Here is a 24,067-nt window from a genome sequence, read left to right as displayed (position 1 = left end):
AAAAGACTACACTATGAATTTATGCCCAAAGAGGTTCAATGTTTGAAGGATGGTTAGCCTTATTTTCTTTAAGAAGTTCACAAACTCACCTTAACAACATTATCTATATCAATTTGGCCATCCTTGTTCTCATCCAGTGCCTCTGCAATCCTTGTTAGCTTCTCCTCTGGAATCTTCTGAATTTGTTTCATTGCATTAATTAGTTCAGCAATGCTGATGAGATTCTTCCTGAAGAGAAAGAATGACAAGCAGTTACTCCAAAGGAATAAGGTTGACAAAAGACAGTACTGGAAGCTACTACACTGCAGGATGCTTGTAAAAATATTAGTTAATTATTTATAATCCTGAACAGAATGCAAAAAAGCAAAAAGGGAGTTACTGATCAGCAAGCAGATTTTTATCTTACCATTGAATCTCATGCTATTAGTTTCCACATGTTTTATTGAACAAATACAAGTGTCCAGAAGCATTTGAAATAAAATTTTCTGTGCTTCCCAGACTGTGTATCTAATGCCCTTTGTCCCCTGACTCCCTATTTACCAAAGATACAGCACCATGTTTCTGGCATCCTTTTCCATATAGAGGCTGGCTGACAGAAAATCAATGAGTCACAGGAAAACAAAAGCTGAGAACCCAACACTTGAAAAATTGAGCTGTTTTGTTAAATCAGCTTCATTTGCTCCTGTCAAGGACCTGACTCTGAGGAAGGAAGGACTAGCAGGTTTCAGATGGAATTCTCTGCTCACTAATTTCATGACATTCAAATTGTCTGCCACAACCTAAAGCGCTTGCTTGCCTATGTACTGTGCTGGTTTGAAGAAACATCCTCCAGCACAGATCCAGCTGAAATGCAGGAGACAGTGAAGCCAATAAATACTAAACTGAGGGGCTTTATCAGTGTAGTCCCAGCTCTTCTGGGCACAATCAGACTTTTATGCAAGGAGCATTTCTCAAGCAGCCACTAAATGTCCTGAACATGGCTTGATAATGACTGCACCATCCTGAAGGTTGTTAAAAGATGAGTCTTTTATAACTAAGCAATATTTAAACTAATAATTTTCAATCATCCACAATCACCTACAAAATTATCCAGAAAACCCTCCATTACAAAGTATAATTACATTCAGTACAAGCAGATTCTGCATTGTATTGTTAGTTTACAAATTCAGATGGTTTTGATCAACAACTTCTCTGTAGCACCATTCCTATGGCTGCCTTAATGCCATTACACAAAATCTGTAACAAATGACCGTTTGCCCTGGGGACTGGAAAACACAGAGCTCAGAAGCAACAAAAGCAGAATCCCTATTTCTGTTTAGTTATGCTCCTTGGGAGCTGGGATACTCACACAAAATGGTGCAAGCATAAACTAAATTAATATACCATTCATGACCACAAACCATGGCAGTTTGTGTCACAGATTTCAGGTATTTCAGTGTGTATAACAAGCATTATATGACCACTTAACATAGAACTACCTGAAAGACTGTCCAACAATAGTAAAACCTGGGTAAGTGTTGATAAATGAATTTTGTAATGAAACTATGAGGAAAGATCCTTCATTGAAAATTTGTGTGTTAAAAAATTGAAATGAAGTAAATATTTTTGGAAAAGGAGTGCATAAAATGACCTCCTCACTTCCATTAGACACACTTCCTCACTTGTCTCCAAATACCATAGACCTTTGCAATTTTTTTTTCCTTTTATAACTAAATAACAACAGATATGGATATGCTCACACACTGTTGTGCACTCTTTCAGTCAATGACACAGAGCAAAATTACTGTGTGAGGGGCATGACTAAGGAGATGATTTCATCTGTAATCCTGTTAGTAGCAAAGGCATAGGCAAGATGGTAAGATTCTAATCAACACTGACTTTCAGAGCACCCTCAGGACCTGGGGAACTATACATCCTTTTTTCCTTCATCAGTTCTACCATATTTAGCCTTAGAAGAGAGAAAATCTGCAACACAATTTTGTTAATTTTATTTTTTAGAATAAATTATCTCAATATTCTGAACAACAAGTTATTCACCAATTCTTTTCTAACCACACACCAGACAAAAGCAAGAGTGAAGGTGAACAGCCAGACACATCCAGTGCTCCCAGGTCACTTACCCAGCAGGAGTATCCTCACCATCCAGCTTTGCATCTGCTGTCTTTTGACTTGTTTCTAATTCCACAATAATTTTGTCTATCTGACCGATCATTCGGTTCACTCTCTTTGTCAGTCGCTTGCTTGCCTTTGACTCTTCCACTGCCTCTTCCTCACCAGTTTTAGAAAGCTCCTTTATCTCTTGCAAATCCTAAAAGAAATGGTCAAGAGCAAGAAAAGATTTTGCTGGTGTGAATTCACAGCAGATATTTGCAACAGACACTACTGACTTCAACCAGCATTTCAAGACTGGAGCCATTTGTGATGAAATACAAGTGTAGAGACCTACTAAGCCAGATGGAATTAGAACAATAAATTCTAACACTGCTGCCTTTTTCATGCACCCCTTAAACGTTATTTTCCACACTTTTCCTAAGACTGGATAAGGTTCATTTTACTTATCTTGGAAGTTTCTGCAATACTGACATCTACACTTGCTAAGAAAGAACTGCAGCATGCAACAGTCAGTCAGCTCCTGTTACCCCAGTCACTCTGGGAACAAGAGCAGGAGCAGGATTCTCAATTGCTGGGAACTACTCTAGTGATAACAATTAGGCTTTGAACATGTTACATAAATGAGGCTCTGCATTGTCACATACAAAGTTCATTCAGTCATCTTCTACCTTCAGACTAATCGACAACCAAGAAAGACAATTTTTAAATTTGTGGATCATTTCTGCTAAAACTGAACACAAACAGAAAAAGAACTTCCATGCCCCACTCTTTACCTCATTATACTCCTGGATATCATCCTTCAATTCCTCAAGCTCCTCCTTTTCCTTTGTTAGTGACTTTTTCTGTTCCTGCAGCTTGGTGCAAGCATCACTCAGCACATCAATCTCCTCCTTGGTGATTTCCTCACCCTGTACAGAAAACATACACAAATTAGTAAATGCATATTTGTGATCTTCCTGCAAGATTTTCATTCTTTTAGAAGAAAAGAGAAATTCAAGATTCTTTTTCCATGTTTGGAATCACTACTATCATGTAGTCATTTTGAGGCTAATGCAAAGATTTTAAATGGCAAGGCAGTTAATTTGCTATGGTACATAATTTTTTGAGGTGTATCAGTAATAAGTTCAGTTAATGTGATTGTTATGTGAGTTTTGGCCATTTGAAATTCCATACCTAAACATCTTGTTTAAGAATGCTTTGCTTCATCCATTCCTGGGTTAAGCAATTAAAACAACTGAGAAACAATTCACCATGTATGGGAAAAGACAAATTACACCAAAAAATGGTAACGTTTGGAAAACTGAGCTGTAGAAAAGTTATCTTCAATAACCTCTGTGAGAAGAGGATGAACACTCACAGTTTGTGAAGTACTTTTCTCTTGAAAAGCTGAGAAAAAATACACACAGGCCCATTCCATCTATAGATAGTGCAAATGCTCCCCAAAATAGGTATATTAATTTCAATAATGCAGACAGATGAAAGAGATGCTCTGAGATGTTTTGTGCTTATTTCATCTTCTGCATTGATGAATTTTCAATTCACTAAGTAGTTACTTTAAACTGACAGAATATGGTGAGAGGGTTAAAAGTGAAGGGCAGACAAGCAATTTATCATGGTTCTCACATGAATGCTATGAATCTTTACATTCAGAAGTATGAAAACGTGTGGTTATCCAGATTACCTTAATGCCTTCCAGCACTGGTGCTGTATCTATCAGTGCCTCTGAGTGCACTGCTGCACCTGCCCGTGCCAGTTCTGGTTCAGTATCCATCACTATCTGGCTTTTTTTAGCTTGCAGAACAGTTGCTTCAAGATCTGATGCTGGTTCCACCACTTTCTAAATTTAAAACACCTCGTTAGGTTTCATTTAAAAAAAAAAACCCAAAACATTAGCTGTATTTACATCAGTAAAGAACGACTTGTCAAAATAGAAATAGTTGCCAAAGTAGAAACACATACTTTTATGAGAAGAGGTTAAAAAATGCAAAATATTGAGTGGTTTCACATTAACATGCCCACTTGTATGTAAAGAACTTCTTCTGTGAGCTCCTGAGGCTTAATTCACTAATAAAGCAGGCCAACAGCTTTTATAGTCAAATATATACAACAACATTATCAGGTTAATGACAAATAGGAAGAGACAAAGATAAGAACATTTAAAATATGGGGTGCATAAAATTAAAGAAAAAAACCCAAACACACAAAACTACTACCTTTACTACAGAAAAAGAAGTCTTCTCTTACTGCTTTAATTAAGAAGGAAAAGAAATCAAAGATATGTAAGACTGAGCCAACATTTTATAGTAAACTCTTGCATTGCAGTCAGTTTAAATATTCTCTCACATCTTCCATACATGATTTAAAGTCCAGTTTCTCACAGACAATACCCAGAGCAGAGGCAATAACTCATAACATGCTAATTTTCACATTACTTGACATTTACTCCTCAACAGTTGTGAGCAGAACTTACCATGGCTGCAGCTTCAAGGGTTTCTTTGGCTTTCTCTGCAGCTTCAGACATTTTCTTTTCTTCATTTTCTTTTCTGATGGCTTCCTCTTCCTGAAGTGTTGCTTCCAGCCGCACTTTGTTATCTATTTTTTCACCTTCAACTTCTGCCACTTTCACTTGAGCCTCTTTGGCCTAAAAATAACAAAAGTAGTCAAACAGAAGTGTGTGTATATATACATACAGGTATGGCTGCATAATGTAAATTTAGATATCCTGATTGAGATAGGTAGTACAGATATGCTACAATCTACTCTGATAATTTATCTCCCTACACAACATCATGTATTTTCAAGTACTAATGGTCTTTATATGGCCTGAAGCATTCACTGGTTTGTTTTTTTTTTTAAGTGAAAGGTGTGTTCTAAATCTTCTTATGCTGTTACTGTCTGCTGCCATGTAATCCAATATTGCCCTGTATTTGCTTTATCCTCATACCTCTCCACATACAACACAGTTTCTGCATTTGAAGGTCACTCAAATAAACTTATCTATGATTTAGTTTTTCAAGGAAAAGCAAGGAACTGAGAAGAACATCTACTTGTCTAGATGGATTTTCAGTTATGACACTGAAAGTTAGTTACACACTATGTCCATCAATACTTACAGCACTGTCTGGTAGTGTCTGAAGGGTTGTTTTGAGTTGATCAGCTGGAGAAAGGGTATCTGGAAGATACATGGCTCTGGATAAAATAAGCAATGAAGTAGGAATTTCCTGGTTCAGGTGCAGATCTAACCACTGTAAGTGCAATAAAAAAACAAGTCCTCAATTTGAGCATGTTTTATTCTTTTTACAGATAAAATCAAGCAAAAGTAAATATTTATTTTTTTTGCCACTACTTATCAGTCAATATCCTAGTACAGGAATTACAGACTATAACAGCTAAGAATTACAGCTATTGCAATGAAATATATGAAGATGCATTTTGTTTGAAGAAGTATTTCAAGAAGTACTGAATGAATATCTGAACAAGCAGTTTGTTTCACATGCATCTTAAAATCACAGAACCATTTGGACTGGGTTGAAGATCATCCATCTAGTTCCAATCCCCTTCCATAGGCAGGGACATCTTCCACTAAACTGTTACTCAGAGCTCCATTCAACCTGGCCTTCAACACCCCCAGGGATGGGCAGTCCACATCTCTAGGCAACCTGTGCCAATGCCTCACTATCCTCACAGACAAGAATTTCTTCCTAATAACTGATCTAAACCTTCCCTCCTCCAGCTTAAGGCCATTCCCCTTGTTCTATCACTACATGTCCTTGTGAAAAGTCCCTCTCCAGGTTTCCTGTAAGCCCCCTTCAGGCACTGAAGGTGCTGTAAGGTTTCCTGGAGCTCTCTCTTCTCCAGGCTGAACAACCCCAACTCTCTCAGCCCATTTCATAACAGAGGTGCTCCTGTAATCACCTTAGTGGCCTGCTCTAGACATGTTCCAATAGATGTCCCTCTAAACCGGGCAACACCAGGAGACAACTGATCTACTCAGTGAAAATTTCCTTAGAGCAAAATAATAACTGACAAGACAAACTTTCAAACTGCAAACATATTTCAGATATGTTTAAATTTGAGTATCTATCTGCATCAGCAACTACAGCTACTACACACTTACAAAAGCTTATTAAGAAGGACTGTTTTAACGAAGCCTTTACTGAGAACAGGATCAAAATGACTTCTTGGCATCAGGATGAAAATCAGAGCATCAGAGCTAACAACTGGAATTAGGTCTGTGTGTTCAGTCTTGCCAAACCATACCTGTTTAAGCTGCTCCTTGAGACGCTCCTCTGTCACACCAAGAGCTCTCATCCCTCGGGCACGACAAGCTGCCTGCAGTTCTTTAACAGTCAGAGTATCAACTCCCTCTTCAGCAATCATCTGCACAATGGAAAGGAAACTTGACTGTGTTAGAGCTCAAAACAGAGGCATCACCAGCACTGCACAGCCATGAGTTACAACAGCCACTAGAGGCTGCTGCGGTAACACAAAACAGCCTCAGCTGCTCCCACAGCTCCTGCATGGCCAGCCAACCTCTAGGCTGATATTTCTATCAGCTCCCTTACAAATTATAGCCTCATAGAGATGTTTTTCTTTGTGATATAATTATTTTCATTTCAATTAATGGTACATTAAAAAAAAGTCAGTTTTTTCTTAACAAATAAGGACACTTCTGATTTTAAGTTCTTAAGCCTTTTTGTTCAAAGTTCTCAAAAAGAAGACAATTAAAAGAGAAAAGGAAAATGCCTAGAAAAAAAAAATACATATATCCACACACACTCATTACTGTTATGTGTCAAAATTATTACCCAGTGCCTATTCAGAAAGACTTACCTTGTCATCTGCTTTTATGCTCCTCAACCTCATTGTCAGCTGGAAGCGAAGAAAGTTATTTGTCCCAATTGACTGAAGTTCCAACAATTTACAAAGAGCCACCAGCTGAGGCCTGGTCAGATTGTCCAGTGTCAACTCATCTTCAAACAGTTTAGAGAACCTTAAGATCTCCTCATTACTGGGTCTTTCACCAGTTTCCCTGATCTGTGAGTGAAAAATGAACACACACAAAGCTGTTCAAAGCAAATGTTATGGTTGGGCATTATTTTGAATAAAAACACTCTCCTCATTTGTCAAGCACTTTGCAACAGTTTTGGGATAAGAAGTAGCATATAAGGAAGCAATGAAAGAAGTTTTTAAAAAAACAAACAACTTACTTACTTAGGCAAAAGAATTGATGGTATTGACAGCTTCCAACAACACTGCATAATGTGCATAAGATAAAACTAGCAAAACAAAAATTAGATGCACCTGTACACAAAGGAGGAGGTCTAGCTGAATTGCACTGCCATGAAATACCTCAAGAAACATATATATATATATATATATATATATATATATATATACACACACACCTTTGAGTTAATAAATACTTGCTACAGGAGTTACACTGACAGGTATTTGTTCTGGTACCATACTTACTAAACACAGAAATACATAAGATAAAGATGAGAAGATAAAAAAGAAATTCACCCAATGGCAAAAATTTTGCAACATTGGTGTCCCCATTAAATGCAGACTAGGACACTTAACAACTACTTCTCTCCACAACCACATTTGTTACAATACTCTTTTGCTTTCAATTCCTAGATGTTCTGCAGCACCTCAGTGCAAATGTTTTTGCACTTGAAGTTATTCTAAAGTATAAAGCACTGTTTGGGAAAGGGCTCAGCATCCTTTGTGATGGCAGGTTCTATGCAACTGCCTCTACAAATGCAAAGTTAAGCTTTTCAGTGATGTGTTACCAGTGGCTTCCCAGTCATTAAATCTAATTACTGGAAGCTGAAATAACAGCTCAAAGAAGTAGGAGAAAAATTCCCTAGTCTCACCAGGTCACAGTAAAGCATTATCACCTGTACAGATATTGATTTTTCTATTTTAAGTATGCCACCAAAAGCTTATTAGTGGCATCACTGCATCGAAAATCTACAGAACTTACAATTAAGTACTCCCAGTCACTTAACATTTTTGGTCTAACCATAGAAATATATAAAAAAAACTTTTCCCAATACCCCTACTTTTTTTAAAATCCTGTAAAGAAAGCATAAAACTAGGTGACATCAAGTACAGTTTGAAAGCCTAACATTACCTGTACTGCCTGTTTTATCATGCCTACCTGTTTTACCTGCAAGCTCAAATATTTTAGTGAACAGCTACTGAGTACAGGAAAAGGTAAAAGTCAGGAGACAAGATGGCCTTGAGCCCATCCTTGAGTAACCTCCAGGATACTTTTGTAGCAGAAAAAACATCTTGAAGAAAGAAAGGTCAAAGGCCTTGTTGCTCTACTTCGGCAGTGCCTTCACCACAGGAGCCAAAAATGGCACTTAAAAAACACAGGAAGTATTTTCTCCCTTGTTTAAAGATGAATTTTGACAGAGCCAAGCATGTGTTTCTTGAAAGTACAAACTGAAGCTTTCTAGTACATCACTAGCTATAAAGTAACACAGACAAATTCTGGAATTATGCAGTAGACATTATAAGCCTGTAATCAATGGTTCTTGCAGCATCAAATACTTCACCACAGAAGCTGCTGTAAAAGAACAGCAAAAAGGTGGGAAACATATAAACTTCTTCTTGTTCTGACATTTATTATCTGGTACAGCGAAATGAGATCAATGAAGTTTGTCTCTGTGGCACAAATGAGAAATATAAAGCACACCCACACATATGAAATATAGGGCTTGAAACTTCTTTTTTAGTCATCAGAGGAACTTGGGACTTCCTCCAGCAAATGCGGAGTGAAGCATCATTTATTTCCATGGAAATTAACGGCCAAACGTAAATTCTCAGTAGCAGTTCTTCCAGAAGAAAATGAAATGTTCTGAACATGAAGCATGGCAGTGGCACGTTCCCAGAGCCTGCAGGGGCAGTGCCTCAGCCACTAACTGCTGTAACTAACCACTTACAATGTTCTGCAGATTCAAAAGAACAGAAACAGATGACTGCATAGAGGCTTCAAAGTACACGGATTTACAAGAAGTTACTGACTGACAAAATCTGCCACTATGATTATGTGAGGTGATCTACATGGCACTATCAACATCATCTTATCACCCCACACCTCATTCTTAGCTCTGACATGCAGGAAAATCTTAAGCTATTTGACAGAGCTTGGAAAGTTCATGTCTGAAACCCCTGGGGTTATGTGCCTATTTCTGTGCAAATACACACTCTCTCCAAAGGAGGGGATCACTGCCTTTCTTTCAGCAAAGCACCTGGTGATGTTGGCTCCACCTCTAGTTCAACAGCCCCACAATTAAGAGAAACAAGAGATAAATACTGTCCTGAGAAGACTTAAGAAAGCATTTTTCATCTCTCCAGGGAGTAGCTTACTCTCAACTACAGTTTGGTGAAAGGAAATGCCATGAAATCTAAAGGCATTAATGTAGGATGTAGACATCTGACACTTAAGTCTCTCTGTCAGCAACCAAAATTAAATAGAAATTTGCACCAAGCACAGCAACCACATTCTAGCTAGACCTCAGATTACACCACATTCTAGTCAATATAGCAACTGTGCACTTAAAAACTGTTTTTACAAGCAGAATTAAATTTGACCCAAAAAATTGACTTCTCCCCCCATTAGGTTTCAATCAGTTAATCAGGAAAGAAGTCCTCTCCTGGTTTTCATACTGCATGTTAGAAAAGAAGAGGTCAAAACATAACATGAGTAACCACTGAGCACACCATGTATCACATTAGAGTTAACTTATTAACAAATAAGTGAACAAGAAGCAAATGAGCAGAAATATAGTGGTTCTAGAATTAGAGAGTAAAAGCACCAGCCAGAAAACCAAAGTTAATAACAGGAAAACTTCATCACACTGACAAAAAAAGAAATTTATCCTAAAAAATCTACTACATCTTGTTTCTTCAAGTCCAACAAAATAAAGGGATGCAACAATTACCATAGACCAAAAATACCCCAAAGTTGTTTTTTTTTTTTTTGTAGGAAGAGAAAATACATTTTCCAATTTTTTTACCTTTTGAAAGAATGTTGAAAAATCTTTTGTAACATTTCCCTTGGCTGCTTTATTTTTTAAGGCCATCTCCTCAATGGTGTCTTGAAGGAATTTAGCCAATTCAAGCTTTACTCTCAATTCTTTCTTCAATCTTTCCTCCTGTTAAAAAAAATATTTGTTTTTAAAAGTTCCTGCCAGAAACACATGAACTAAATATCACTTCTGTCCCCAAACAAGTTATGTGGAGTAATTCTGGACTTCTGCTATAATACACACATTCCAAAGGGGCATTCACTCTTCCCAAAGATCCTCAAATCACACAGAACAAGCTGAAGAGCTCACTATGTGCTCTGAAAGTGAAAACTTGTGGGGCTCTTTTGGTGGGTTTTTACAAAGCCTTAACAATTCTGAGAAAATCTAACTAGAAGAAATAAAGTTGAAACAAAAACAAGCATAAGAAGATATTTTATATATTAAGTACACATATGAAAAACTTTGTATCAAGGTTTAAGACTACAAATGTTACAACGTCTCTTTAAATACAACCAGAAAATAAAACAGCTTTATATCTCCTCTGTAAGAGTCATAGAAAATGGAAATGAGGATAGCAGAAAAGACTAGAGAGGCTTTCAACCCTGATAGCTTGACACCTGCACATAAACCAGGATGGCACTGGTTCATTATTTTATGTTAAAAGCAAGATCTTCAAAATAAGATAAGAAAGACAAAAGCATTACTACAAAACTGAAAAAAAAAATCCAATGTTTTTAGACTTTTTCTTATTTCTTTTTCAAGAAATTTCTAATTTTTAAAAATATATCACTGGATTATAAATTCAGACCTGCTTACCTTTTTAGACTTTGTCTCAAATGTAGAGGGAAGCATATTAGGGAACAACTTAAGAGCTACTGGAAGCAAAAATTCCATAAATGGGACAACAAGAAAAACCAAGAAAGGGACCAGGCGAAAAAGATCAGCACATATTCGAAGAAACTGGAAAGGAAAAAAATATTGATAAGCCAAAATTTAAATACTTCTTTTAAAAATAAGTTTTGATCATCTAATTATCACTTAGCCTCACATACATATATTTGCTATGAAGAAATTTTAAAATAACACAATAAAAGGATGTGACAAAGTCAGTTTTTAGTGTTTTTTTTCAAATTGCTATATACTACAGAGTGCTGGAGTTTCACCAGTTTTCAACACTATAGAAAGTATTTCAAAAGCCTCACTGTGTCTCAATAGGATTATTCAACAAGTATCTCATTTAAACCTCTTAAAAGCACCTGAAAACAGGAGGTGGTCATTTGTTGTCATTAAAGCTGCTTAACTTCTTTTATGCATCTTTATTTGTGCTCCACCACTTCTTACATGCATGAGCTACTACAGACTAAGTAATCAAGAATAAAATGAAAGATCCCTCCCCCTCTGCCTTATAACAATTGTAATGTACATTTAAATCCAGGGTAATGAGGCCAGCTTGGTAGATTTTTTTTTGTAAACCACTGCTTTTCCAGAGCAGTAATCCTCTGAAGCAGACAGCATTCGTTACTGAATCTTGAACTGCATGAAATAAATACTGTCCTTGTGATTTCCTTACACTCACAAACATATATATTAGGCTGTACAGTCTATTATCAAATCTTTCAGTAACTGTTGAAAGCTTAATAACTCTGTTTATATTGGGGAGTGAAGATCTTGCTTGACTCTACCTCATTTTACAAAGGAAAAAACTCGTTGTTGGGGATCCCATCAGCTCCTAAATCAGAGGTACACTCTGGTACTCTACTGCCACAGCACTGTCATTCCACATCAAGATTTGATAAACACAGCTCTGAGTGGCAAAAACTGGCAACATAAATGCTATTACAAAAGCAAACCCACACTCCCCACTCCAGCTCCTCCCCACAGTTCATGGCAACCAGGGGGAACAGCAGCAACTACCAGCACAGATCCCATGACCTCAGGAGTGATTTGCTAGAATACAAAACCTATAAAACTTCATTCAGAATTTTTTTACCATATAACCAGCCAAAATCTTAAGCTCTACTGCATGTGGAAAGCACATACTCTACAGTTTCAAAGTTTGGCATTTTTTCTTTGTATATAAAAAAATTTGGTTTCCCAGAAGGGATGCTTTGGTCCATTGTTTACAGGCTCAAGGATTTTTCCATTCATTCCAACAATAGAAGGCAAATGACTACCATGGAGTTTAAAAAAAAAAAAAAAAAAAAAAAAGTAAAGAAAATTTTGAAACTAGAAGAAAAACACATTTTCCTTAAAAAAAAATAAAAAGTCCTCAAAAATTTCTATAGAATTCAGTTCCTATTTTTTCCCAGTCTCTATTCTCAGACAGTGCGTGCAAGTATTTCTACAAAACTCACATCCAAACATCCAAGGAAGCAGTTTTACCGCCGGATTAAGCCAACCTAATGCTAACCTGAGACGAGGTATAAAGAGCCATGAAGGTGCACTGGCAGTCACACCACTGATCCAGCTAAAACTGACCCATAAATACATACACAGACAAGGAAGGGAAAAAGGATCAGTACAAACCAAGTGGGGGTGGGGCAGGAAAACTTGATTTAAGCATCAAGCTTTTCACAGCAGCATCGACCCGGATCAGCTTTCACAAATCATGGAACTGCACCCTCGGCTAACTCAAGGAAAACAGCCTTATGCAGGAACCTAATACAATGGTGTATGATTACACACACCGTATTTGGCAGCACAGCACCAGAACCTTGTGACTACTCAGTATCTGCTGCTACAGCTCGTGTATTCCACTGTTCCCTCCTCTGCAGGGAAGTTTGTAAAGCTGGCAGATTTGCCACAAACTCCATGTGTTGTGTTTGCCACCTTCTGAACCACCCTGCTGCAGGAGCCGGCACCAGAGCAGTTAGCTTTTTAAAAGCCAGTGTCATGTTTTACTTTTTCCTGCCTTCCCTCCTAAGTGTAGATATGTGACCCTGCTAAATCCAAACCCTGTGAGCAATTGTTCAAGCAGAATTTTGGAACTAACTTTTAGTTTACAAAAGCAATAGATCTTTTTGTATTAGCCATGCTGCAATTGCTTGTTCATGTGGTTAGATTACTTGGATATCCTTCCATTATTGCCTCCAAAGAGGAAGGAAAGGGCAGGCAGAAATAACTCATTTGTCAGTCTGCATGAAGATAAGATTTCTCTAGGACTGTTAGCTCATGTGCAGCTTAATACTTTTAAAGCAATATATACTTCAATTTTTATTTTATGTTTTTTGAAGTTCAGGATATAATCCAGCACCAAAACATTAAGACTTCTTTAAATCAGTCAGTATACTATAATTTAAGGTTGAACTGATAAAAAAAATGAGCTGTGTTGAAACAAATTTGAAATAAGGTTTAAAGAAACCCCAAAAGGGTTTTGTTCAGCTGCAGGCTGGTTTGCTTTGCAGTGACCCAAGGTTCTGAGCCTACCATGCCCTAAAACTCCAGAGACAGGATGTCCTCTTCATACAAAGACAGAAAACACAAAACCTAGATTAAGAAACTAACATTACTGTAGTTATTTAAAGTATATTTTCTGTATCTCCTACACTGGATCTGTATGCATATAAACACATGCATACATCATTGGATAAGAGACAGGCTACACCAATGTAAACACTAATTTATATCTGCAAACAAATGTCCATTTAATTTAAAAACATAATTAATACCAAAAGTGAACATTTGCACAAAAAAACAAATCCAGGCAGGCCAAATGCCAGATCACTACTTAAACATAAGGAAGACAGCTCTATCATCACTAGACAACAAAATCAAAAGGTAATCAAATGAATAAATCCATCTATTGATGGAGTATTGCTGCTGTTTCTAAAATTTCTCAGAAGTACGGCTCAGTAAGCATGAAAGAGGCAGGAAAATCAATGGTTCCAATCTTCCCCCTGGAGAATTTCTGATTCTGTTTTTAACCATGAATTCGTTTGTCTTGCTTGGCTTTCCAAGTTCCCCAAAGCTCTCAATAAGCCAGCACAAACCAGAACTGCAACTTCATGTGAAGTCCTGCAGTCCTCACCTTCCCCTGTCCTCAGTTACTCTTTCTGGCACTACATAATCCCCTCTCACGTCAGCACAGGCTGTTTTATTTATTGCTGAGCAACGTCTCAGCTGGATCAGCTGCCAAGCATTCCCCTGTACCAGCCAAGGAAGATGGCAAAACTAAAGGAGCTCGAAGATGCTGAGACCATCAAGCAGCACAGTCTGAGAGGAAACCACACCCTGCCACAAACAGAAACTGCTACACGTGCCTGGAACAACTTTTGCTACTTGTCTAACCTTGTGAATTTAGTAAGAACTTTTCCATACTGCATTTAAGATGTGATGGGGTTTAATTACACATCAAATTGTTCAAATGTGACCAATTTTTAGCAGGAAATGATAAAAACAATGAGCAGATGCTCATATTTTTGATCATTTGCTGGAAATTTTGAGGGCAGAGATGTGAACCCAGCACATTGTGTGTGCAGGTGTAGAAACTGCAGAGAGCCACGCTGTCCACAGGTAGCACTGTGCACTCCTGCCCCACAGCACACACACCTGCTCTCCAGCTTTTCTTCTAAACCACATTTCAGCAACAGCTGAAATACTTTTTTTATAAAGGCAGGAAGACAGACCTGAATTTTTAATATCTATAAACTGTTTAAACAGTCTGTCCTTAAAAACAGTAAAATGAGAACTGTCAAATCAACATAATTGATATTTTGCCAACGAACTAAAGTTGAATATCAATGCATTTTTTACAAAAAAGAAATAAAATTAACTATACTAGCTTAATACATTGCAGTCTTTTCATACATGAATTCACATCTAATGTTTTTTAATATCCACATAACATTCCATTCTATTTAAGTACACCTATTTCATCCAAAACCTGAAATTACTTCTGATATTATTTATTATCCAAATTTGAAAGCACTCCCATTTTGCACTCCAAATTTCATCTCCCTTATCTTTAAAATGATCAGTTGCATTTTTACCATTTCATAAATTTAAGCAACATGCCATAAATAAAGGAAATATATCTGGGCTAAAATTATTTCAGATATATTTATAACTGAGATAGTACATTATCAACCATGCATTTCAGCAGCTTTTAACCTGTTTAAAAGAACCCTGTGATGCAACAAACATGAACAGAACTGGCACAGATACAACCTTTACTAGCAGTATTTTCCCACTATTTCTCCAGCTGAGTGAAAAAGCAGAGAAAATAACAGCATATGACACACGGTTGGGGGCTTGAGAACAAACCACAATTGCAGCCCACGTGACAAAATCAAAGAATCCTCTGCTGTTCCAACAAGAAAATAATAGGGAACACAGGAATGGGCAATACCCAAAAATTTTAGTGTCCACATAGCGAGGAGGAAGGAAACACAGCAAGGAATTTTAAGTCTAGGAACAGAAGACAACAGCAAGAACTCAGTTCTGATAAAACAGAGCAATCACTGAGGACACCCAAGGAAGTTACTCAGTACCTGTCTCCGTTCCCGACGAGACAAAGTGTTCCCGTGCAGGATTCTCCAGAGCATCCTCGCCGCTATCTTTGTGTCAATCCACAGCAACCGAAACCCGTGGTAATAGTGCTTCAGTTCATCCACAATCCTCTGCCCAAGGGACTTTTTTACAACTTCCACTTCTGTTGGACTATATACAGGACCTCCTTCTTCCAGCTTCTTGTTTTTGTCCTTTAAGGACTTCAGTGACTTTTCGACTATGGAGTCATCCTGAAGGGGACGTGAAGAATGCCACCACCTAACTGGAAGATACTGGGGACCTAAAACACCCACGGTTGCTAGTGGCGTCCATGAGCCAGAAGAGCTCGTAAGAGTGAAGTGTATTTGCTCAGATCCTTTAGTCCAACAACAATAGTGAGTTTTTTTGGAGTAGGCGTAAACAGGAGGGACACTAGTGCAATATTTAAAGTGTACAGTCCTTCAAAAGAAAAAAGCATTCAAGGATTAGCAACATATCATCAGCTAATTATATATATATTTGCACAGATGTATACATTTGTGTATTTATAAAACATGAGATTTGAGAAATATCTACTGCATATTGAGAAATATCTACTGTTCAAGGGAAAAAATATTTTTTTACTCTTAAAACCAATATCCATACATGAAAAGAATACTTGGCTTTACTTCATGGAAAAAAAAAATAACTTGCAGGGAATTTTCCATTGTACAACTTTGAAAAGGTAGTTTATTTCACTCCAATTAAATAAACAGCAACTACCACATGTGCTTTCCATTTAGAAAGCTACATTTAAAAACTAATATAATAATACTAATTTGAAAACTAATATGTAAATTCATAAGTAACAGAAAGTCCCTTCTATTACTTTTTTGTGCAAAACACTTGAGACAAAAAAGATAGAAGTTGTACACTTGGGATAGGTGCTGAGTCATAGAATTAGTACCAGAGGAATCTGATTTCATTCCATTTCCTCTCTTACTATGTCCATACATCCAGTTTTCCTTATTCAGCAGAACCTTTTGTAAAAAATTCCATCACGGTACTGAGCTGGGTCAGAGAGAACCAACATTCTACTTGCTCAGAACTCTTGTTCTTTAATTAAATGTAGCCTGAAGTTAGCAGAGAAACACTGCTCAAACACCACTAACATTCATATACACAGAAGAACCACTCATTATATGCAAGTAGGATTGTACGCACTTTAAATAAAAAAATGGGACAAAAATAAAATAGTAGATAAAGTATTTCATATAAATGAGTTCCATTAGTGTCCCTCAAACTGAAATGCCAGCATTGAGACACCAACAGGGCAGAAACTGGGGTTTTCTTCATGGAGCCCTTATATGACCAAACAAAATTAGAATGTATTTTTGTCTTTAGTCAAAAAAATAGGTCCAAGTGACTTTAGAGGTCCTAGTAACATTTTAATGAAAAAAAAAAAAAGGTTTATCATACACTTAAAAGTGCTAGCCTTACTCACTTAATTTTCAGACAGAAACACTTAACAAATTTAATTATTACATGCTCAAATGAGTTTTAATTTACTTTAATGATCCCATCTACCCAAGGCCATTCAAACAGAGCCTTGTGAAAAAAAAATTTAAAAAAAGAGACTAAGTTTTTACTTTTTAAAGACACACTATTTTCTAGTTTAAACTGAAGTTTTAGCATCTGACCATTCAGTGGTCAGATAACTGCTGGAACATAGGCAGTTACCCAACACAGTCTCTTGGCTAGCTAGAAAACTACACATTTGCACAGATATTAGCTAATAAGAATTCCAGTTTAATTGCTTTAAGAAAATAAACTACATATTTAAAACCAGACTAAAAGACTTGCATAAATCAATCCACCCTGACTCTAAGGCATTTCCCAAAAGCAGAGCTCAAGGCATACAAGCCAAGTTCCACCTACATACATTGACACTCTTCTGCATGCAGAGAGGAAGAAAGCTCTGACAGCAGAACTGGTTCTGAGTCTGCAGGGAATAAAAATTTTGCAAGAAATGTGCCTCTCTGAACACACTTTCACAAGAAGGATGTCAGACACACAATTTCTATCCCACCTGTCCTCAGTACTTATGACCAGAGTCCCCTGGGTCATGTGGGGCGTCAGCATTAGTTTGTTTTATTTTAAGCAGCAACATTACATTAATAGCAGGTTTGGTTAGAGGGGAAAAAAATGCCAAAACAAAATACCCAAACCACAACAAACAGAAAAACCCCACCTCAAGCCTCCTCAATAGAATAAGATTTTCTGTCCCAGTATTTTGCTGCTCATTTCATCATGGAATCATAGAATAGTTTGGGTTGGAAGGGAACTAAAGACACACAGTTCCAAGCCCCCTGCCACAAGCAGGGACACCTTCCACTATCCCAAGTTAATGAGAGCCCCATCCAGCTTGGCCTTGAACACTTACAGGGATGGAGCACCCACAAATTCTCTGGGCAGCCTGTGCCAGGGCCTCACCAGCACAGAGCAAAGAATTTCTTCCTTATATCTAATTTAAATCTACTTTCATTCATTTTAAAGCTATTCCCCCCTTGCCTGGACACTCCATTCCATTGACAAAAGTCCCTCTCCAGCTGCCTTGTAACTCCTTTAGGTACTGGAAGGTGCTCTAAGGCTTCTGTGCAACCTTCTCTTCTACACAGTGAAGAACTCCAACTTTCTCAGCCTGTCTTCATAGGAGAGGTGCTCCAGCCTAACAGGTTTAAAACCGTAATTTTCCAGCTTCCCAAGACATGTCTTATATACTAACATACTGAAAAGATGTATTTGAAAATGTTTTGTGTATTTAAAAAAAATAATCACAATTAATTCTAGAGCAAATGATATAGAACTAACATGTCTAAATAAGAATTGGTTTGTTTTGTATTAGAGGGTTATGTCTAGAGATACATCCTTATGTTAAAATGAAAACTCAGGAAATCAAAGAACAGGCCCTGTATCCTGAGCAGTTAGTTTGTAAATGAACTACAGAACCTGTATTTAAACATTCCAAAGAAAGGCATTAGGAAATTCTTATTCACAAGTATGCCTTGTGAGCCAAGTCAGAAACAGAGAATGGCTTCTGTCAACATTCAACTCCTTCAGTTCCACGGGGGCACACAACAGTTGCATTTGTTTTCAGAAGAGGACACCATCACCCAAGGCTGCAACATACAATAAACTCCTTTCTTTGGTTTAGCAGGGATCCCACTCAGATGCTCTACACTCTTATCTGTCAATTTTCAACTAGCTGAATGTTTACTCTATGGAACTCCATGGACAAAGCATGCAAGAAGCTTATCAGATCCCCTTACAACACCTGGAAACACCCAACATAAATATTCTGCTGCTGTCACATCAGAAGTGAAACAAAAAGGGAGGAAGTTGGGAAAAAGGGGAAGATTTCACTTTCTTTCTCCCACACACAACCAACCAGGTGAAGCGAGTAATATCAGACTTCCTTCCTTAATCTGTCATTAACATAAACTGAAGCTAATATTTTATAATTTCAACTAGATTTAAACCAACATTCTAAGACAGTATACTAACTGATACTTCAGAAAAATGGTCATATTTACTCACATTTTTTTTGCCAGCCTCAGGGATGTACAGCTAAGACATGCCCGATCTCCCAAGTTACCTAGAAAAATACCAATAATTAGCACCAATTCTGAAATTCAGGAGGACATTTATTCTGTGTAGTGAACTGCACACAAGTACATGAGTGAGAACATTGATCTTTACATAGATAGGGTTACTACTGAAAGCACAAAAAGATGTTGCTTAACACAAAGAGTTGAACTCTGTGGATGTGTAAGGTTGGTTTGTTCTTGTTCAACTGTCTGAAGACAGGTTTCCAAATCCCTCAGGCAAGAAACTATATTGCAGAGGAACTTCACTGAAAGCAAATGTAATTTTTTAACAGCTCTATGACAACATAGCATCAGATGATACAAAAGGAGCCCTTGCCAAGTGTTTGGGATTTAAATAGCTTTTTGTTTTGTTTTAAGCAAAACAAATAAAGCACAGGCAGGAACCTAAAGACACTTCACTAGAGAGGTGGAACCACAACACCATTTCAATACATTGCTGTCCATTCTGATTAGCACCTGGTAAAAATAGCTCTACCCCATGATCTCTCTGCAAAGGATACAAATTGTCTTGAAGGGAGGGGTGAGAGTCCGACCCAAAGCACACGAAAAGTTGATTTTCCAGAAAACACTGTATCTATCCCTCAACATAAATTTAATTTGAAACGCTATCTCCGAATCAGTCCTAATAGTAGCTAATAATATCCAAAAGGGCTGACACCTATATACAACCACCTTCTATCCAGGGACACACACAAACAGCATCTGGAAATAAATTGAGAATATCATCAAATCATAAATCATCTAAGGCACGTGCTTCAATGAAGAGCCACGTTTGAAAGCCTTCCGATTATGGAAGAAGCATAAACAACATAAAATGCTACCTAGTGACTGCACACAGCCTACAATCACAGAAAGTCATCCCTGACCCCACTAGAAAGGAAGTCATGTTCCTAAAGTAACTTTAAAGAAGCAAATCTTGTATCAACATCTTGCTACAGAAACTCCATGGGTAGCTACTACCAAGAGCAAAAAGACTTCCGGACAAATAATAAAAAAAAACCCCACAAGCAAGACGTCAAACGTGTTGACTCTTTTTGGCCAATTTTCAGAATTCACTGTAACCAAAATAAAATTGTAAGGCTGGATAGAGTAGGCATACTGTGGTTTGTTTCTCCTATCTGGAACCTACCATTTCTGGTCAATCCTAAGAGACAGAAGAATACAAAAGGTTATTTGAAAGGTCTGTGGTACCCCTTCCCATCATCAAAGGCAAGGTACAGCCTATGACAAAACCTAAAGTAGACACCTGTATCTGAGAAAACACAGCACCCAGTGCTGATGACTAAAAGCCTTCCCCAACAAAATACCCTAATTATTAGGGGAAAAGAGATGCTGCCAAAATCAGGTGGGACAATCAGAAGGAATAGAAATTAACTTATCTGAGGAAAATCTTGATAATCAAAGGATGTCCCCATGCTAAGTGGGCTCTGAAGTAATTACAGCAAAAGCTGTGGCATTATCAAGTCAAAGGATTTACCCATGTCAAGTTGTATCAAACTCTAACACTCACTGCCACCGCAAATAGAGCCAGGGAAAAACTGTCTCTTTCTGGCTCAAAAAGCAAGCCCTGAGAATCTGTGAAGGCATTGTGATTCTTTCCAATATTTACAGAAAGAACAGTAGCTAAATTACTTAACCCAAGAGGCCAACCCAGAAGGACATCCCTGACCTCAAGGAGCAGCTGAGCAAAGCAGAGAAGTACTCAGTGTCTGGAGGGAGGGATAAGTCACAGCACAGTAATCTGTCTCACCAGAGTGCCAGGAAGCCCACAAAGCCTTATGTGCCTAAAGCAAGAGTCCTACTAGGAGAGGCCACTGCCTGCTATGGATAGGTGTCCCTAGAACTAAAAGGGATGATCTGGAGCTCAAAATTGGCTTGGAATTTCTTAAATAAAACTCCACAGTTTTCACTTCATAGTTCACTTCACTTACCTTCCTTTGAACCAGGCTCACTAAATCTTAAGGAATGGGTCAAAGAACAAAATTCCAAGGTTACCATAAAAAACCATGCTGACTAAGCTTCTTGTACAACATGTTCAGAGTGTGAACAGCCTCACAGAAAATGTTAATTCCAACTTTGCCAGTTCTGACAAGAGCTCTATAGGTTTTGCAGTGTCCCTTATAAACACATACCTAGGAGTAAACCAGGTCTGAAATAAAAGATACACTTCCTTCAGAAAGGAGCAAAGTCTATAATGCTTGTTTCTGAAATAATAGCAACATCCAAAATTATCTGAACAACGTGAATGGTGCTTAACCACACTCAACACTGTTCATTTGAGAAACCTGCATTGGCTTAGTAAGAAAGAAGGGAAGTAGTGCCAGAGAAGCTATATGTTAACAAGTTCCTCATGGAAAAGTAGTCATAGGAAACTTCATACTTGAATTCAATGAAGCACCAAACCCAAAGTTAATGTAGAATAGCCATACTGTTACTATGTTTAGAATTTTTAAAAATAAAATGCTATCATGAAGTAAGTCCCTAGAGAAGTGTAAGCTTGCAGCACTTAACAGTCTGATCTTCACAGGAATAACATATAGGATTCTTAGAAGCACTTAGCTTTAACTTAATCTTAGACTACTTACAAGTAAAGCAAAGAAGATGAGCTAAGTAAAGCAAAACACTACAGAAAAAGACATACACCATATAAGAATGTGTTAATAATAGATTAACACCCCAAGTAAAAGTATTGGTTGTATCATAACCACAGTGCACCACAGCACATTAATTATTTGATTCTATCACAGCATTTCAGCTTAGATTGTCTAAGATTTATAACAACCAAAATTGCAGCGATCATTAGCACTACTTTTTATGCTATGCCACAAGAATAATCAAAGCTCCCATCTAATTTGCTTTTCCCCCATTTTAAATAAATGGGATGGTTAGGATACTGCAGGATTTTGTTCAGGACACAGTCCAGGCTTAAACTATATAAATGACTTTACAACAGCAGCTCACAAAATCAGTTAGAGGAAGATACCACACTTGAGTGACTATTGGTAACCAAGAGGACAGCTGTTCTTTGCAATGAACAAGCATCCCTAAAGCTCATCAGGTCTGCCTGGATGTGAGCGTGCAGCTGCCCTGCTCTCAGTGACAGCACTCCCACGACAAGTCAGGGCTCTGTATAAGGGACAGGCAATTCCTCCCTCACCCTGCCATTCCAGCTCAGAGCTCTGTGTCTGGGACAGGCAATTCCTCCCTCACCCTGCTAGTCCAGCTCAGAGCTCTGTATCTGGGACAGACAATCCCTCACTCATCCCTGCCATTCCAGCTCAGGGCTCTGTCTCTGGGACAGGCAATTCCTCACTCAGGGCTCTGTATAAGGGACAGGCAATTCCTCACTCATCCCTGCCATTCCAGCTCAGGGCTCTGTATAAGGGACAGGCAATTCCTCACTCACCCCCTGCCATTCCAGCTCAGGGCATAAAGAGCAGCCACAGGCCTCTCGCACGTCACAAGTTATCAGCTGTTTCACGCCACTAAGCTTCACCAACCAGAGATATTTAAACGGCCAAATTATCTTCATTATTAATCAATATCACACGATGCACTTCCTTCTTATTTTCCTAAGTTTTCAAGGCCACTTGGAAAAAGGCAAATTCATGTTTCGTCCCTAACACAGACTAAGGAAACACCCCCTTGTGCTTTCTTGAAAAGAAGCGCATGACTAGTGACAACCCCACTTGACACCCAAGCCACGCCGAGAGCAAGGCAGGCAGAACCGAGTGGTAGTAACGCGTTCCTGCACTTTAACAAAAAGCACGTGTTTTTTCCCCTCCCCAACCAGCCGGCATTTACCAGACTCGCGTGTCCCACTGCCCCTAGGGTAAATCATCCCCTCCAAGCACGCTGCTGCGGAAGCACATGCGGAGAGGCCGCAGCAGCCGCCGAGCGTGGGCCGGGCCGGGAGCAGCGCCAGCCTCGGCGGACAGAGCGCCGGGGACCCGGCCGCGGCCCTTCCCTCCCGCAGCGGCCTCTCCGCCCCCGCCCGGAGCCCCCAGCCGCCTCCGGCCGCTCTCCCTCCCCGCGCCCTCCCGGCCGGGCCCGGCGGGCCGGAGCGGCGGGGAGCCTCACCGGGCTGTGGCGGGCGGCGCAGCGCCCGGGGCAGGCGGCAGGCGCGCCGCCCGCAGCTCTGCAGCAGCATGGACGCCATGGCGGCGCTCGCTGGGCGGGCGGCTCCGGCCCCGCTGCTGTCCCACCGCCCGGGCCGCGGCGATCCCCGCACGCCCAGCAGCGCCCGGGAGCCGCGTTCAGCCGGCACCGCCCCGCGGCGCCGGGCACGCCGGGAGCCGTAGTCCGGGAGCGCACGGTGAGAGCGGCGGTGGCGGCGGGGATGGCGTCACCGAGGGGCGGGCGGGGCCGCGGCTCTTCCCCACTGCCGCCCGAGGGAGCGGCGGGACGGGCGGTGGGCACCGGGGCTTGTCCCGGTACCGGGGCTTTTTTCTCGCTCGCACCCCGGTCCCCCCACACCGGGAAGGCCACAGGCCGTGCCCGCTGTGAAGGGCGGGTGCCGCCTCCTCACGGGGCCGCCCAGGGCGCCGTGGCCGCACATAATCCCAGAGCAAAGTACGGCGCTCCTGCAGCGCACGGTGCTTTCCTCTGTGGCGGGGGTTGCCTGGGGTGATGCCCACAGGTCCCTTCCAGCCCTGACCCCCGCGATCTGCGCTGTGTGCGGCCGTGTTCCCGCGCCTGCGGCCCAAGGCTGGCAGCGGCCGTTCCCCTGCACACACGCGTGTTGCTTGTGGATCTCGGAATGTGGCAGAAAAA

The 24,067-nt window shown here is 39.6% G+C and overlaps 2 protein-coding genes across 2 annotated transcripts in view; one reads left to right on the top strand and one right to left on the bottom strand.

Annotated features, from left to right (window-relative positions):
- LETM1 (leucine zipper and EF-hand containing transmembrane protein 1) overlaps positions 1-23,559 on the bottom strand; it is a 28,765-nt gene extending 5,206 nt beyond the window's left edge. The window contains exons 1-13 of the mRNA XM_056490963.1: positions 23,375-23,559; positions 19,224-19,281; positions 15,650-16,106; positions 10,977-11,120; positions 10,149-10,286; positions 6,946-7,149; positions 6,373-6,492; positions 5,226-5,357; positions 4,583-4,753; positions 3,794-3,949; positions 2,886-3,020; positions 2,121-2,308; positions 90-228 (exon numbers count right to left, since the gene is read on the bottom strand). Of these exons, the coding sequence (XP_056346938.1) occupies positions 90-228; positions 2,121-2,308; positions 2,886-3,020; positions 3,794-3,949; positions 4,583-4,753; positions 5,226-5,357; positions 6,373-6,492; positions 6,946-7,149; positions 10,149-10,286; positions 10,977-11,120; positions 15,650-16,106; positions 19,224-19,281; positions 23,375-23,453 (2,121 nt within the window). The 5' untranslated portion in view covers positions 23,454-23,559. The remainder of the gene's footprint in view (positions 1-89; positions 229-2,120; positions 2,309-2,885; positions 3,021-3,793; positions 3,950-4,582; positions 4,754-5,225; positions 5,358-6,372; positions 6,493-6,945; positions 7,150-10,148; positions 10,287-10,976; positions 11,121-15,649; positions 16,107-19,223; positions 19,282-23,374) is intronic.
- The window catches only part of NSD2 (nuclear receptor binding SET domain protein 2), a 98,183-nt gene continuing 97,636 nt past the window's right edge, over positions 23,521-24,067 (top strand). Inside the window, exon 1 of the mRNA XM_056490958.1 lies at positions 23,521-23,609. The gene's annotated coding sequence lies outside the window, so the exon portion shown is untranslated. The remainder of the gene's footprint in view (positions 23,610-24,067) is intronic.

Source organism: Oenanthe melanoleuca, chromosome 4 (assembly GCF_029582105.1).
Source record: "Oenanthe melanoleuca isolate GR-GAL-2019-014 chromosome 4, OMel1.0, whole genome shotgun sequence".
In the NCBI taxonomy this organism is placed as follows: domain Eukaryota; kingdom Metazoa; phylum Chordata; class Aves; order Passeriformes; family Muscicapidae; genus Oenanthe; species Oenanthe melanoleuca.
This window is presented reverse-complemented; position numbering and strand designations above follow the sequence as displayed.